Genomic DNA, 15,121 nt, shown 5'->3' with positions numbered 1-15,121 from the left:
ATGGGTTTATTTTACTGATTCTTCCTTGTGCCTCAGATTCAAAAAATACTTCTATATTGTGCAAAGACTGCACATTGCTTTTAATTATGGAATAACATCTATTTCTTATTAATCTAGTGCTTTTAGAGAAATGGAGTTTTTCTAATTATTGAAGAATGAGATACTGCTGCTTATCATCATTTAGCTCAAATAAATTTAATAGAGGCTTAGAACAGTTAACATGATTAGTGCAAAGAAATGAACACAGAATCTACAAAGGACAAATTGCACAAAGATAAAGTACCTTTAGTAAACTACTTCAGTCATCAATGGTTTCAGAAGCAATATTCTTCAAGTGTATTAGTTCTCATATTTTCTGTTCTGCCCTACCTGGCCAGCTGCCTGAATACTCAAAATAGCAACCCGGGTTTCGGGGTCCTTCTGGAACTGATTGACGAGGTGAATCCTCTCTGCAGAGGGAACACTCCCATCTATTCGGATGTAGCGAGCCTGTGACATCAGAACAGAGAATAAATGACATCATCAGTGCCTGTTTCATACCCAATCCCTCCCTGTTCCCCAACAAAAATATGAAAAGGACTGTTCTGTTCTTGTCATAGGGATCAGGGTACACCAGCACTCTTTTGCCCTTTGATTTAAAATTAAGTCTCTCTCTAGAGAAGTGTAGACTTTGTATTCCCTGTTTGCAAAAGTAGAAGATAAAATGAACATGGGATCTTAAAATGGAATATTTCACAGAAGAATCTGGAATTACCCCGACACCATTTTTTAAAATTCCAAACAGTTAAAAAGAATAAAAATACAAATTATGAAGTCAGCCACCGTTCCCAAGCAATAGTTAAGAGTCCATGATCAAAATAAGGTGAAAGCTGTTTGCAAACATTTTTACTACTTTGAATTAAACATTCAGGTGAGATAGAGTGTGCAGTTAAAACCCCTCAAAAATTGACAGAAGCATACCAGTAGAAAAATTTGGACAACAATTGCCTACAGCATTGATATAATGATGATGATGATGATGATGATGATGATGATGATGATGATGATGATAATAATAATAATAATAATAATAATAATAATAATAATAATAATAATAATGTCATACCAGATACAAGTGTGTTTACATCATCCTTAAACACAAAGCAGTTCTTCAGAACCACATGATCCCTTTTAATCCAGTGGCACTGATCCATACACACATAAAATCCTTCCACTGCTGTACTCGTGTGCAGTTCTGCTGAATTCAAACCCAGCTGACAGCCACTTGTGTAAGTGAAGGTGAGTTTGTGTGCACATTTGTTAAGGCTTTACCTTGCTCTCTATCACTGCCTCTGTGCAGGCTTGCAGCATGCTCAGGTGATGGGCAAAGACCAGGAACTTCAGTTTGTCATTGTCAAGCATCATTTTGATGTAGTCCTTGACTGCTCCTGCCTGCAGAGAGCGAGTGTTTTCATTAGGGAGACACACAAAACGTTCAAAAAGACAGTTTTTATTTTCATGTCTTTCAATTCCTTGTAACACGAAAAGGTAAATTTCCGTATCTTTTGTTATCCATGTAAGACTTTATCAAACACTGACATTGCTAAGAATCAAATAATTCAGATTAGTTTTGGTAAAAAAAATCATCACAACTTGATGTCTTTGAGAAACCTAACTTACTCCTTCCGAGAGAGAAAAACCACACACTTATCCTCTAAAGATTATACAATTACATGGCACTTCTTCCACACTAAAATGTAGATAAACCCCCTTTTAATTCAGACATCATTATCTGATGTTTTAATCCATATTTGAGAAAAACAAACATATTTCAAACAGACAAGGTAATATTTAATCAGAACTTCTGTATCCACACACCCAAAGCCATATATCAAAACTGAAAGAATAAATTTGATACGTTCACGATACCATAATCATAAAATATTGCTCTCTTTAAGCATTCATAGAATTCTTTTGTGTCAAATGTAATTTTCAGTATTTTTTGCTAAAGCCATTAAACCAATGATGACAGTTAATAACAAAATTTATCAGTGATCAACAGTTAATGCAATACACATTGCAGTGGTCTTCAGATTTCTTTTTTCATTGTAAGGGTTTCTGCCTGTTCCATAAACATACAGGGAAAAAGAGAGTGTTTCTCCACATCATGATTACAAAACAAACCAAATAACCTCATCTCGTATTCTGGCCAATAAAACCAATTTTATGAGGTTAAAAACACATGCTGGATAATTTAGGGATATTAAGGAAAGACTTGCAGGCTCACCTTGGCAATGGCTGTTTCCTTATACATGCGTGTGATCAGACTCATGACTTGAGAAAAGTGGCTTTCAGTGGCATCTGATCTCAGACTTCTCATTAATTTCTCCCACTCTGCAAAAGTGGCATTCAGATTCTAATCGGCAGAAGAGACCAGTGGTTAGACACAGAGTACAAAGTGCAGGTGTGTTTTAAGAGTGAAATGTTTAGGAACTTCAGAGAACTCTGTCAAAATTGGCTAAAAGCAAATGTAGGATTCAAAGTCTATAGGAAAAGAAGACAGAAAAGAATATTGTACTAGAATTAGAACAAATTTTATCATTGATGAAAAAAGGTATTGCAGTATTAGTGTTCTTTGTGTTATATTTTAAAAAGCAGTAAGAGATACTCTGCTTTATACTCACACAACCTTTGTAACTACATATAATACACATGCATACATAAAAATACATGTCCATACACAGATATTTCCATTTATTAACAAATGTATTTTTAGCAAAAGTGAAAAATTTACCTTTGCTGCAGCTTGTGGGAGGTCAAATGGAATACGTTGCCTGACTTTGGGAGGCAGCTGAGTTAGGACATCATTCTTCAGTCTTCTGATCATTATTTCACTTAAAAGTTGATGTAGTTCCTCTAAGTTTGAAGCTCCTCTACAATCCCATTGCCTTCTTTTACCAAAAAACCTGAAAATGATAAATCAGTACAGAGTGTAAACATGAGATCTTCCAAATCCAATAGAAATCTTCAGTACATAATAAATTTTAAAGCACACTATTGGATATGAAAGTGTGCTTCAACTTCTCAGCAGCCACCACTGCCTGCAGGAGTCACTGCCCATCACCTGCACACAATCCTTTCTATTCCCAGCTTCCCATACTTCACTGTCCACAGGAAACAGAAGTTTCAGGTTTAATTTTGGAACTCCTGTTTCAATGGACTAATGAGAAGAATACACCACCATGAGAATAATCTTTATTATATTACAGACAGGAAAGCCATCATGAAAACTGCAAATATCACCATCAATATTCCTTTTTTCCCCTCCCTAAGAATTCCTTCTTAGTTACTGCCAGAGGCAGGATTTAAAGCTTAAGCTATCATCTTTATAAGTTAAATAGAGGAAGAAGGTCTAGCATTAGGAAGCTAAAGGCTGAAAAAGAACAAATTTATTAACTCAATCTTCCTTATTCTTTCCTTGCTTTGCTGTTTTTCAGGAAGTGTTGCAGCAGGAACAACAGCTTTTCTCTGTCAGCATCACCAGGAGATAATAAAATAATGAACATGACAGATTTGGAGAAAAGCCCAGGTAGCATTTTCCAGAGCTAGAAGAGTGTGTTAAAAGCATGTAATTTTTATTAAAAACAAACAGCCACAAAACCCCCACAAAACCCCCCACAATAATTTAGAGATTTTCAAGCCTTATTGACTTTATCAACAGGGTTCTAATTAGCTGAATTAGCTGAATATAATCATTTGGGAAAGGGGTTGAGGGAGTCACTTCTGCACTGGTGAAGTGGGAATGGCACAGATGGAAGACAGCAACATCTTTTGCTCATATCCCTTCCTTGGTCTATTTATGTATCTGTCCTAATAAAGGCTTCCTTCCTCCACCAGGGATAAGACAGAAATGGCAGGCTAAACCTCACAGAAATAGTTTGGAGTTCATCTTTAAAACAGGTGTCTATGGACACCTAAGGAAAATCCACCCAAAATTTTCACAGGAAGTGCTGCATAAAATAATCCTATCAAGTTTATTACCACAGGATGTTTTGTTGCAGCCAAGTCATGAAGAAAAAGTTATTCACTGAAAGCTTGCTAAACCCTGAACTTGATTTTTATTACATTTATGGTATTCCAAAAATAAGATAATCATCTATGATTGAGTAGCTAACCATGCTGTACCCACGCACACTTGTGGTGTGAAAATTACAGATGCATTCAGTCAAAACACCATGGAAAAAATAGCATTTGTCTGTCTGAAAATTAGACAGTGATCTTCCATGTTATTTGAAGTTAAATACTGATAAAGTGCATATGATGGAGGGAGAAAAACAAGTTTTATGAAAATGAAACCATGTAATTATTATTGTAAAAATTAAATCTAAATGCTAGCCAAATTAGCTGACAAAAATCTGTTATTCTGAATACATGCAAAATTGTAGATATGAAATTTTTAGCTAAGACAGCCTGTGAAATATAGAGACAAGTACTGGACTTTTTTTCCCACTCAAATGTGGTGAGGATGCAAAAAACCTGGATCCCATAATAAAGAGACATATAAATTATTACATGACCATGAGCTTAAGACTGAGAGTCAAAAACTCCAGTTCTGAAGGTAAAACCTCCACAGCTCATACTAACAGTAACTGTCTAAAAATTTTATTCAACAGAATGCTTCAACTTTATGTCAAACTTTAACAGCATTCATTAATTAATTTAATCAGTGTCATCCTTTTCCCAATGCTCTTTAATGAAGGAGATGGTAGCTGGCCATGGGTTTCAAAGCAAGATGGTGTGATAGAGCAGTAAAGGTGCTACATACTGATTCTCTCACTTGGTATGACAAGAAAAACCAAAGATGCTCATGTAAATGTAAATAATAATGTAAATAAGCAAGGGCAGTAATACCTGACACGAGCATCACAGTATTTTTTAGCATATTCATTCCAAGTTCCAAACCTTCTTGGAAACAGTGCTTCAATCTGCATGAAGAGCTGTATAAAGAATAAAACAGCAACAGTGAAAAATTTAAAATTGCCTGTGAATGGAAGACTAATGAGAAATAATCAATACATGGTTCTTGTGCTAAGTTTACATTTAATATTTGCACAAAACCCACACAACTTGGCCTGCATGCAAAAGAAATTCCACAGGATACAGGAGTCTTCAGAGAGGACAGTTGTGGGAAACCCTCAAAGAACAGAGCACTCAGACCACTGTAACAGCAGTGACACCTTGGAAAAGATTCACATTCAACAAGAAAACATAGATGAAATGAAGTTATTCCTAAAAATACAGTTTTTATCATTTGCCAGGTACATGGGCTTCTGCAAAGCTTCAGTGCAGGTATTGCATGAGTAGTCTGCTTCCTAAAATAAATGAAAAACCTAGCCAATTCTTAAGATTTACTTCAAAAAATGGACAATATCAATGTAGACCAGAAATTTCACAGCTTTTTTCCCTGCTGAATAGCAGGAGGCAAATACCAGTTTAGATGACCTTAACCAGGAAGAATCCTGCTTTACAAGCTGTTATACTGTCAAAGCTTCCTGGCTTCTGAGATCATTTTCTATACATTTAAAGACTTTATACAAAGATTCTGCTTATGACACAAAACTAATTAAAGACATTTAATGCTTTTTATACTCTGCCTTGTAAGCCACTGAAAAACGTCAGTATCACTAAAAAAAAATCTCAAATTATCTTCCATTTGGCCATAAATTTTGATCCCATTGCTGTGGTCAAGGACAGCTTGTATGGAATTTCCTTTAAGCACCTTTAACAATGATACTGGTCTCAGTATCCACGTACTACATAAAGCTAGAACACTTTTGAACTTCAATTATTCATCCAGGGCTGGTTGCAATGTCTTTGTACAGGAAGTTTTAGTAATTATCCACACCCATAAACATAAATATTTGTAATTAATTTTTAGGTAAATACTCATGATGGACCACGGCCTTTTCCATACCACGGATATCTTCCTCAAGTTATGAACTCTTTGAACAAATTAAATTCATAAAGGGTCTTGGCATAATTTCTATTTACACAGTAAGGAATTCTGAAGCATAAAATATTATTTATATAACTCTTTCAAGTTCCCTGAATTCAAATCAGCTCTTATATTCAGTTATATATTTATATACTCATTTTTCCCCTACATTTGAGAAATAAAGGCAGTTGTCTTGGGTTCAGTATAAAACCCAAGATGGTTTTTGTTACCTCTCTGCTCGTCCCTAATTCCATAAGCTGAACTTCCTTCAAATGAGAATTTGTCATTCTGGATGTGCAACAAGTACAGCCTGTATTTTTTTCCCACTGAAGTGAATATTAGGAATATTCAAAAGACCAGTGAAACCAAGGGCTTTCTTTATCAGATGATGAAGTAGAAGATTTATTACAAGATCTTGTCTACCAAAAACTCCCCTACCCAGGAGAAACAAGCAGTGCTCAAGCTCAGGCTCCTTATTTTTTATTTCACTCAACAATCAGTCTGTTACATGCAAGATTAATTTCTTACAAGAAACACTGTCTCAAGTCACCTGTGCACAAGTTTGAAACAAGCTTGTAAATCAACTCAAACAAAATTGGTTCAGTTTCTTATACCTGTCCTTCCTGATGCAGCCAGTGTACTTTTTGATGTCACAGTGCATGTAATTAAATATATTCAATGCAACTACAAAACTGAACATTTATTACTGATACTATCCTTAAAAAAAAAAACAAAACCAAACCCAAAACAAATGAAACACAACATGTCAAATACCTCTTCAGGTCTTCCTAGAGCAGGAGTTCCAGTAAGGAGAACAGCTCTGAGAGCTTTCTGAACAATTGGCAGTAAAATTTTGCTACGGGTGGCATTTCTGGATTTCATATAGTGTGACTCATCAATCACAACCACCTTAAACTTCTGCCTGTACAAAGTGTCTACCAAAGTCTGTGCATCAGATGTTAACAGCCCATAGCCCAGAATTGTTACTTTGCTGGTTGATATTCCCCTGAAAAAGAAAATCCACAAGTTTTCTTAGTAAATTTTTATTGTAGGACAATTAATATAGCAGAGAGATTATAAAAAACTAATCTCAGAAGGTACGTGTGTCTCCTTTTGGACTGATTGACACGTGGGCTGTCAGGCTAACAACAACAGCTTTTGGTGTTTAAAACATCTCACACTTCTCAACCACACACATTTCATAACCATTTTCAGAAGACACACACTGCATTTCAAACGAACTTCATTTATCTGCATGCATTGCTTCATCCTGTGCTCTTTTCAGGGGGCATCCCATTGGAAAAATCCACGTAGTGGACAAAAAGTTACACAGAAGCCAAGATCTTAATTAGCACCCAAACACCTGAAGTAATAATGTCTCAGGGCAAGCTTTCTACTGCCCTGGGTACAAAGAGCCCCCTCACCAGCAGCCTGAGAGGATTAGGGCCACTGTCCCTGAGTATTTGGGAACTGTGAAAGTACAGACTGGGCTGAACCTCACCACCTGGAAAAACCACTCCTGTCAGAGCTGTTATCCAGCTTTTTTGCTCAAACAGAGTAAGAAGAACACAAAAAAAAACCAAACCAAAATAACACAACCCCAGAAGCAGGGAGTCAACATGGCACAAGATGAAAAAATACTATTTAATTGAAAATGAACTTTTTATAACAAATTTTAAGATTTATACAGGTCCAAGGCATGAACTGATTTTAAAATCACTAGAGAGCACTGTGGCCCTTCAGGAGCAGCACAGGAACTCAAAGCTGTTAGACACACAAGTCAGCAGGATGGGGTCATAGCTGGTCTACCCATCTGTCAGACACCACTGCCCTGGCATCATTACTGTTTGTTCTGCAGGAGCAAGAGATCAAGAAATCAAGCAAGCTGAAGTTTCCTTGAGGATTTAAGAGGAAGAAAGTAAATGCAGCTACACATTCATGCTCGTGCATATGGAAGTGCAGTGGTTTGAGCACTGGCACTGTGGGCACTGCAGACTCTGGCTGTCACTGTATAGATAAATGCAGCAACCAGGAAAGCACAAATTTCCCTTAGCCTTTTTGAAGGGTACATTAAAAAAATTACAAATAAATTTATTTATTTTAGTGGAACCAATTTATTCAAGAAACTTCCATTTTCAAATTTGGCCAGAAATTACAAACCTAAACTGATGCCCAAGTTTATTTTAATCTGTTTTAACCAAGAACTAAACATTCAAGCAGAAAACTTAGAAGTTTTGAAAAAAAGCAAAGTATTAAACTGAGAGAAATCAAAGCTTAACATATGGAAGCAGAAATTAACAAAATGCTAAACCAAATTTGGCAGCTGCATTTTTGCATTTTCTTACAAATGCATGAAACACTTTCTAATGCTAAAATATTAATTAGTTCAACAGCAACCTCACTTATAGCTAGGAAGCCTCCTGGGAGTTAAATGAGCAGAAACCCAAGTTTTCATCTTTCCTTGTTTTTGAATAAAAATAGGTAATAATAGTTAAGGTAAGTAGTTAAGCTACTCCTTTAAAAAAGATCTTAAAAGGAACAGAATTTCATCTGTCATTTAATTTTCCCATCATTTTGCCTAGTCCACATTTCCCCTTTATGCATCCAGCACTATAAGCACTGAGTGCCTTTCAGATAAATACCTTTAAAAAAAAAAGCTAATTTTAGTTTCTATATTCCTGTGATGAATTTAAATTTTGACTATGAGTAGGAATTACTCTTTGATGAAGCTTTCAAAATGCAGTTTCAGTTGGATTTCTGTGGTTACCAGGAAGGTTCCAAGCAGCACATCTTGGCAGTCAAGTCACTCTCTCATATTCTCACAAAACATGAAGATCAGTCTCCCTCACACCAAAGTTTTAGAACAACATCTAAACATTAGCATAAAACCAACCAAGTCATGCACAGTAAAGCAGACAAAAACCACCTTGCAATTCAGGGTAATAGGAGAGTTATTCTAATAACACCCAAGACATAGCCTCTCTGATGAATTCATGCTATTAAATCTAAAGATAGAAAGCATAGGTCATGATGACCTTTTCAGTTATTTAGGGATTACTTATTCAAACTTACAAATTTTCTCAGAGTGCTAAATGGAATTCTAACAGTAATTACTTCCTTATTTTGTAATGTACACCAGAAGTTCTCCAAAAATGTTTTACAGTAGCTAATGAATTCATCAGAGTTGAGAAATAACTGTGTATGTTCAATTTGAGACATACTGAAGTAATCTAATTTTCAGCAGACAAGCATTTGCTACTTTGCAAAAAGCAGATCCCTCAACTTCAAAGAAAATGAGTAACTACTATAATACAAGAACAGAAAACTGGGAGGAGTGGCTGATAGCCCCGAGGGTGTTTCTGATAGCCCAGAGGGTAGCCCTGCTTGAGCAGGGAGTGGTGAGCAAGCCTTTCTAGAGAGAAAAACTAACTACTCACCCAATATCAGTTTTGTTCTGAATGATGCTAATGTCATCTGGAGAGAGTTCTGGAATCCACTTCTCCATCTCATCCACCCAAGGGTATCTCAGAGAGGAAGGCACTACAATTAAGAGAGGCCATTCATTTTTATAGTAATATGAAATGGCAATTGCTTGAATTGTTTTTCCTAGCCCCATCTGGGAAAAGAAAAGAAAAGAACAACATTAAAACCAGAAGTTTCTGCTCAGAAAGTATATTCCATTCAGAAGAGCCCAAAAGATTTTGCAAAGACAGAACCAAATAAAGAAAACCCAGGCAAAGAGCTACTTACATAGCATGTATTTAATTATCACTTTGTTACCATAGATCATTTATGAAACAAGATTTTCCTAGTTAAATGTATTAATACATGTATTATATCTGGTTAGCTCATCAAAGTCAGAAGCAGCATTTCCATTCATCTCAGAAGATTTTCAGTTCAGGAAAGACTAAAAAGATCAAACTCTTTAACATGTTAAGCTACTAAAAACATTTTCAAAAGACTATGCAAAGGAAAGAAAAATACAGGATGCCTTCTTACACTAACAACAACTTGGTCCTCAATTGCATAGGCAAGTGAAGAACAAAGACCTGTGGGAAGAACTCTGGGTTTGACCCAATGGGTCAACAAAAAGAAACTACTGCTCTGATTCACCAGGGCTGATGGTTTCTCCTTGGCCTGTACCACAGATGAGAAAGTCCAGAGAGTGAGAATTCAGATGTACACACATGGGGAGGATTCAACAGATCTACATTTAACAGGAAAGTACATGCTTCATGTTGCCAAGGTGGGAATGCTCCCATCTGTGAATAATCATGGCAACAGATGTCTGTAAGAGTCAGAATTTAGGGTTTTGGTTAAAAAAAATATCACACACTTTCCCCCAACCCCCCAAAAAACATTTATCAAAGAATGCAGCTATTTTCTCTGCTTGTTCACATGGCAAGAGATAGTTCCCAACTCCTGTGAAACACCAAAGCAGAGATGGGCCTTAAAATGCTCTGGGCAGGTTTTCCATGGAGTCCAGTGGACATCTGAGTGGATTTGCTGCTAGCAAACTACTCACAGCAGTGAGACATAAAACAACAACTTACGTCTCCAGTACTGAGTGTAGAAGTGACTTCATTAATAATATAATGAAGATATTTCCCAAGTACAAAAGAAAATAATGAATTTTTCTACCATTACTAGAAAGAAAATAATAGGAAAGCTACTGTGATACTCAGTTTTCATTCAACATTGCCAAGTTTTCAATAAAATGTTCCTGCAAGTTCACCTGGCGTCACCAGTAGTTCTTAGGTCATCTGAAAATAACTCCAAGTGAAAAAAAACCTCCAACAAAATAAGATTCATTTTTAGTTTGCTGCCATGGCTGTGTCCCTAACTCAGGCGTGCAGGCCCTGGTGATAATCCAGGCACTGGGTTGAAATAAATATGGAATAAAAGCAAGGCTTTTATCATCAGCACACCCAGGGCAGAATGCAGATCCCACAGAGCTGATCAGCAGGTAGGTAACAATGAGAGAGACTAGAAAAACTGGAGAAAATACTATGGTCTTGGGTTTTGATATAAACCCATTTTTCTCCAGCATGGAAATGGATGACATTGAAATTTTAGGGGAAAAAATTTGTCTGTCCCCACTCTGAGAAGAAATGGAAACATATTTGTAGATCATCTTTCAAAAAATACTGGTTTTATCTTACTTTAATCCTTACACAGTTACACAGCCCAGGGATATGAACAGTAATTCTCTGACCTTGAGTTTTCCTCCATAATTTATTTTTACATAAAAGCTCACAGTACTGACATTTAATTTTACCAACATTTTCTTATTTAGAGATAGGACAAAAAGCACAGGATACACACCAGTGCACAATACTTCCTTCAGTGCCACACAAAATATACAATCTTTGTTTAGGAATAAATGTATCTTCCAGGAATTTTTATTGCTAACATAATTATGCACAGCTCATTTTCTAATTCAAGGAGGGAAATAAACTGTTTTAATAAAAAAATAGCTACTGCTGATATTTTGATTTTTCCCAAGCTTCCCTTTTCTCTTCCCCTGAATACTTTTGTATTCTCCACAGCTCCCAGATATTTTGCATTCTCTGCCAGGACAGTTTATCTTCAGATGTAATGAGATTTTTATAGTATGAGGAGATGCTTAAATCCCAATAATCCATCTCCCTCTCCCTCCTAGTGTGTCAAGAAAACCCAAATTAGAATTGTGAGACTACAGCAATTGTCTTTTTCAGAAAGGTTTTATACTGACAATACTTCAAGAACATTATTACAAAAATGTTTTATCTGGGGGAAGAAATGCTGGACTCAGATTTCCCTGATATGAAATACAACATATATTTTTAAATGCATGGACAAAGTGAATTTTACTATTACTACTTGATGAGACCACTTTCAAAAATTCATCTTTGGAAACCATATCTGTTAAAAATCTCTTTGGGCCAGGAATGTCTAATAATGCACTAAAAATAGCTCGCTATGCAATTATAAAGCACTTTAAAAAATCAACTGAGTCAGTGTTTTTAAAATGTAACAGTACAGGAGATTTAACCTACAATTAAAAGTAACCTTTTAAGTTTTTTCAAGGATTCTTCTAAACTTATGTCAGGTTTCAATTTTTCCCTCACTTAGGTATTTTCAGGATATCTGCTAACTATCACACAAATTAGGATTCTTTTATTACCAGCCTCTCTGCCCACACCTCTCAAACAAAAAATGTCACATCTGCACAAAGTGCATTAACACCAGAAAAGACAGTGTTAGAGGAACAGGAACATCACTTACCTCATCAGCAATCATACACCTAAATAAGAAACAAAAACGGGGAGGAAAAGCAGAAATTAATACAAAATATAATACGTAAACCAATACTTACAAATTTTTTACTATAAATTTAAATTCTGGATTTACAGAACCAAGAAAAGGAAAAAAGGTGACTTCATTACTCCAGATATCACCTACAAAAAGTGAATTTGGTATGAACTGAAAATAAATACAACAAATACTCTAAAAATGTTCATTCAGTTTGCTGGCATTACTGCAGAACTTGCAATTGCAAAACTGAATTTCTGCTTAGGTCCAGGGATAGATTAATTGTAATCATAAGAGACACTTCCAAGGCATGAAGTGTATCTTCAGTTTTCTTTTGTCTTTCAGAAACAGCAATGTTTTTGCTGCTTCATGATTAAGTATTATTTCTATTTCAGATTGATTTTTAAAATGTGCTTCCCAGAGCTGTCACATTTGTTTTGAAATAGAAGCAGACACTCCCTCTCCCCCACCAATTGTACCAGCTAAAGTATTAGAAAATGAATTTGATTTTTTGCCCAGTTTGGAGTCACTTGGCAATGCCACTCTGTGCAAAGACAATGACAACTCTGAGTCCCCAGTCATAAATGATAGATTCTGTTCAGCATATTTATGTTTTGTAAGCATTAAATGCCATCTTTGACATGAATTTCTTAAAGGTATTTTAACCATTCTGGGATTCTATATGTACCCATTGCACCATGTAACTCAAATGTAGTGCTCCTTCCAGGAAAAAATGGGAAAGATCTTCCAGGTCCTACTGTCTATAACAAAATTTAACACAACAAGATATAAACATTCTGTGTTTTGCTCCAGAAAAATCTTTTCAAGTAATACAGAACTGCTTTTTTAGTGGTAGCTACTCTGAAGTTAGTGTAGCTGGCCAAAAAAGATGAAATGTTTGATATTTTCAGAACCACAGTATACTGCTGTTTGCTCACTCTGCCTGCCAGTATAAATTCCCATGTCTACTAACTTCTGCAGTTTCATTCAACTGAGGTAAAAAAATTGATTCAAAATTAATTCTTATACAACTCCATTTTTATAAGCAACAAACTATCTACTTGCAATTGCTTTGCAACTTCCCCTCCCCAGCTGTTAGGGATGGAGCAAAGAAAACAAAGGAAGAAAATAAAACAAAGCCCTCAAGTCTGCACAGATTTACAAAGGAATAAAAAGGCAGGAAGACAATTATTTTTAGTGGCAACTTATGATTGTGGGGCCTTAATGTCTGTGATTTGCAGCTGGGCAAAGACATTTATTTGCAGACAGCTAACACGCAATTCTAATTTAAAAATAATGTCAGTTTTTGCTCAAAGACTGGGTTTTTTTTCCATTCAATACTCATTGTTAATTGCTTGAACTGAAGTTTACAAAACAAGTCTTTCTTTTTTGCAGATTCTTTGAGGCCAACTGCTTTCAGTACATTAACCATGTTTTTAAAGAACAGTTTGAGGCCCGAAATCAATTGGAATGCACAATAACCTACTGTTGCAGTAGTACTCCTTACACAAATGCAGCAAATGAGTAAGACTACAACTAACAGCTACAGAGCAGAGACAGCTCAAGAATAAACCACTGACCTTCTTCAACAATAAAGATTATTTATTGTAGGAATATCACAGCTGAAGTACAAATATAGCAATAACCAAGTTGCAGCTGGTAGCAAGAAAATGTGGAAAAGAGGACAGGAATAAAAGTATTCCTTGCCAACTTCTGCTGCAAATACAGTATTTCTCAGCAAATCAAATGTTAGTAGAATTGCATAAATAGTGAAATGTTAATTATGCCAGTTCAGACAAACAGAAAAAGTGAGACTAGGTAAGATCCTATTGCACTACTCTTTGGCATAGGTGAACTATTTGGATGCTCCTTCTTCCCTTGAGGATAACAAGCAAAAATGAAGAAATTCCAACTGATTTACAAATGGCTCTGACAATTAGAAACTGAATAGCAAATAAAAAACTATCGACTTTAAAAGCAGGTCAACCACAGGAACTTGTTTTCCATAAAGCTAGATTTCTTCATTAGAGTGAAATGTAGCCACTTAAACATTGATGACTTTATCTGATGACAAATAGGAAATTATTCTGCTTTTCTTTTTGCACTCATTTTCAGATTGTACTCATAAAATTTTTGCTGCTATAGAGTATCTCCTGTTTTCATGTCTATTAACTTCCCCTGATTATCTCCTTAAGTTAAACTTCTTACGTAGCAGCAACAAAGTTGACGACTTTAAAATATTTATAGAAACTCATCATTTTGTTTCTGGTATATGAAAGAAAGCACAAAGCAGCTGCCATCATAACAACAATAATAATAATTTACCCATAATAACTCTGCAAACAGAGGTTATATTAAGTAATCAACACAGTTTTATCTTCCTCATTTCTGCAGTACCAATAGAAACAGAGCAACAGAAACACCCCTATGCTTAAAGCTGGATATCTCTGGCGATATTTTGCTAGTAAGTATTCACTCATGATATTTTGCTAGTAAGTATTCACTCTCTTCTCCTACCCAATTATGAAACCGCTTTGTCATAAGCAGTTGGGATTTTCTTCCTGTACTTGCAATCCATCCACTTTTCAGCATTTAAAATTCGACCAGACACATCATAGATTGAGATCAATCAAGTGCACTAAATTGGTTTTAAAGCTCCAGTTAGAGTTATCTGAATGTGTAAAGTCCTCTGTGATTATACAGTTAGTGTCATGAATCACTGCTTGGATCCACACTGCTCAGACTCAAATTCCTGAAGTGCTACAGTTTTTAAATTGCTAATTTATGCCAACTAATTAACATTATTGACACTCACACTTGACAAAATTTTAACATGGCACACAAGATTGAGTT

The 15,121-nt window shown here is 35.7% G+C and overlaps 1 protein-coding gene across 5 annotated transcripts in view; it reads right to left on the bottom strand.

Annotated features, from left to right (window-relative positions):
* ZRANB3 (zinc finger RANBP2-type containing 3) overlaps positions 1-15,121 on the bottom strand; it is a 39,626-nt gene that overhangs the window by 9,985 nt on the left and 14,520 nt on the right. For 3 of the 5 annotated variants that reach the window (XM_038142754.1, XM_038142753.1, XM_038142755.1), the window contains 8 exons: positions 12,242-12,260; positions 9,412-9,590; positions 6,749-6,980; positions 4,891-4,976; positions 2,774-2,945; positions 2,267-2,395; positions 1,312-1,431; positions 370-489 (listed from right to left, as the gene is read on the bottom strand). In XM_038142754.1, the coding sequence (XP_037998682.1) occupies positions 370-489; positions 1,312-1,431; positions 2,267-2,395; positions 2,774-2,945; positions 4,891-4,976; positions 6,749-6,980; positions 9,412-9,590; positions 12,242-12,260 (1,057 nt within the window). The remainder of the gene's footprint in view (positions 1-369; positions 490-1,311; positions 1,432-2,266; positions 2,396-2,773; positions 2,946-4,890; positions 4,977-6,748; positions 6,981-9,411; positions 9,591-12,241; positions 12,261-15,121) is intronic. The other 2 variants (XM_038142756.1, XM_038142757.1) reach the window with 1 other exon arrangement.

The sequence above is a fragment of the Motacilla alba genome, chromosome 7, assembly GCF_015832195.1.
Source record: "Motacilla alba alba isolate MOTALB_02 chromosome 7, Motacilla_alba_V1.0_pri, whole genome shotgun sequence".
Taxonomy (NCBI): domain Eukaryota; kingdom Metazoa; phylum Chordata; class Aves; order Passeriformes; family Motacillidae; genus Motacilla; species Motacilla alba.
Note: the sequence above shows the minus strand (reverse complement) of the source record. Positions and strands in the feature narration are given on the sequence as shown.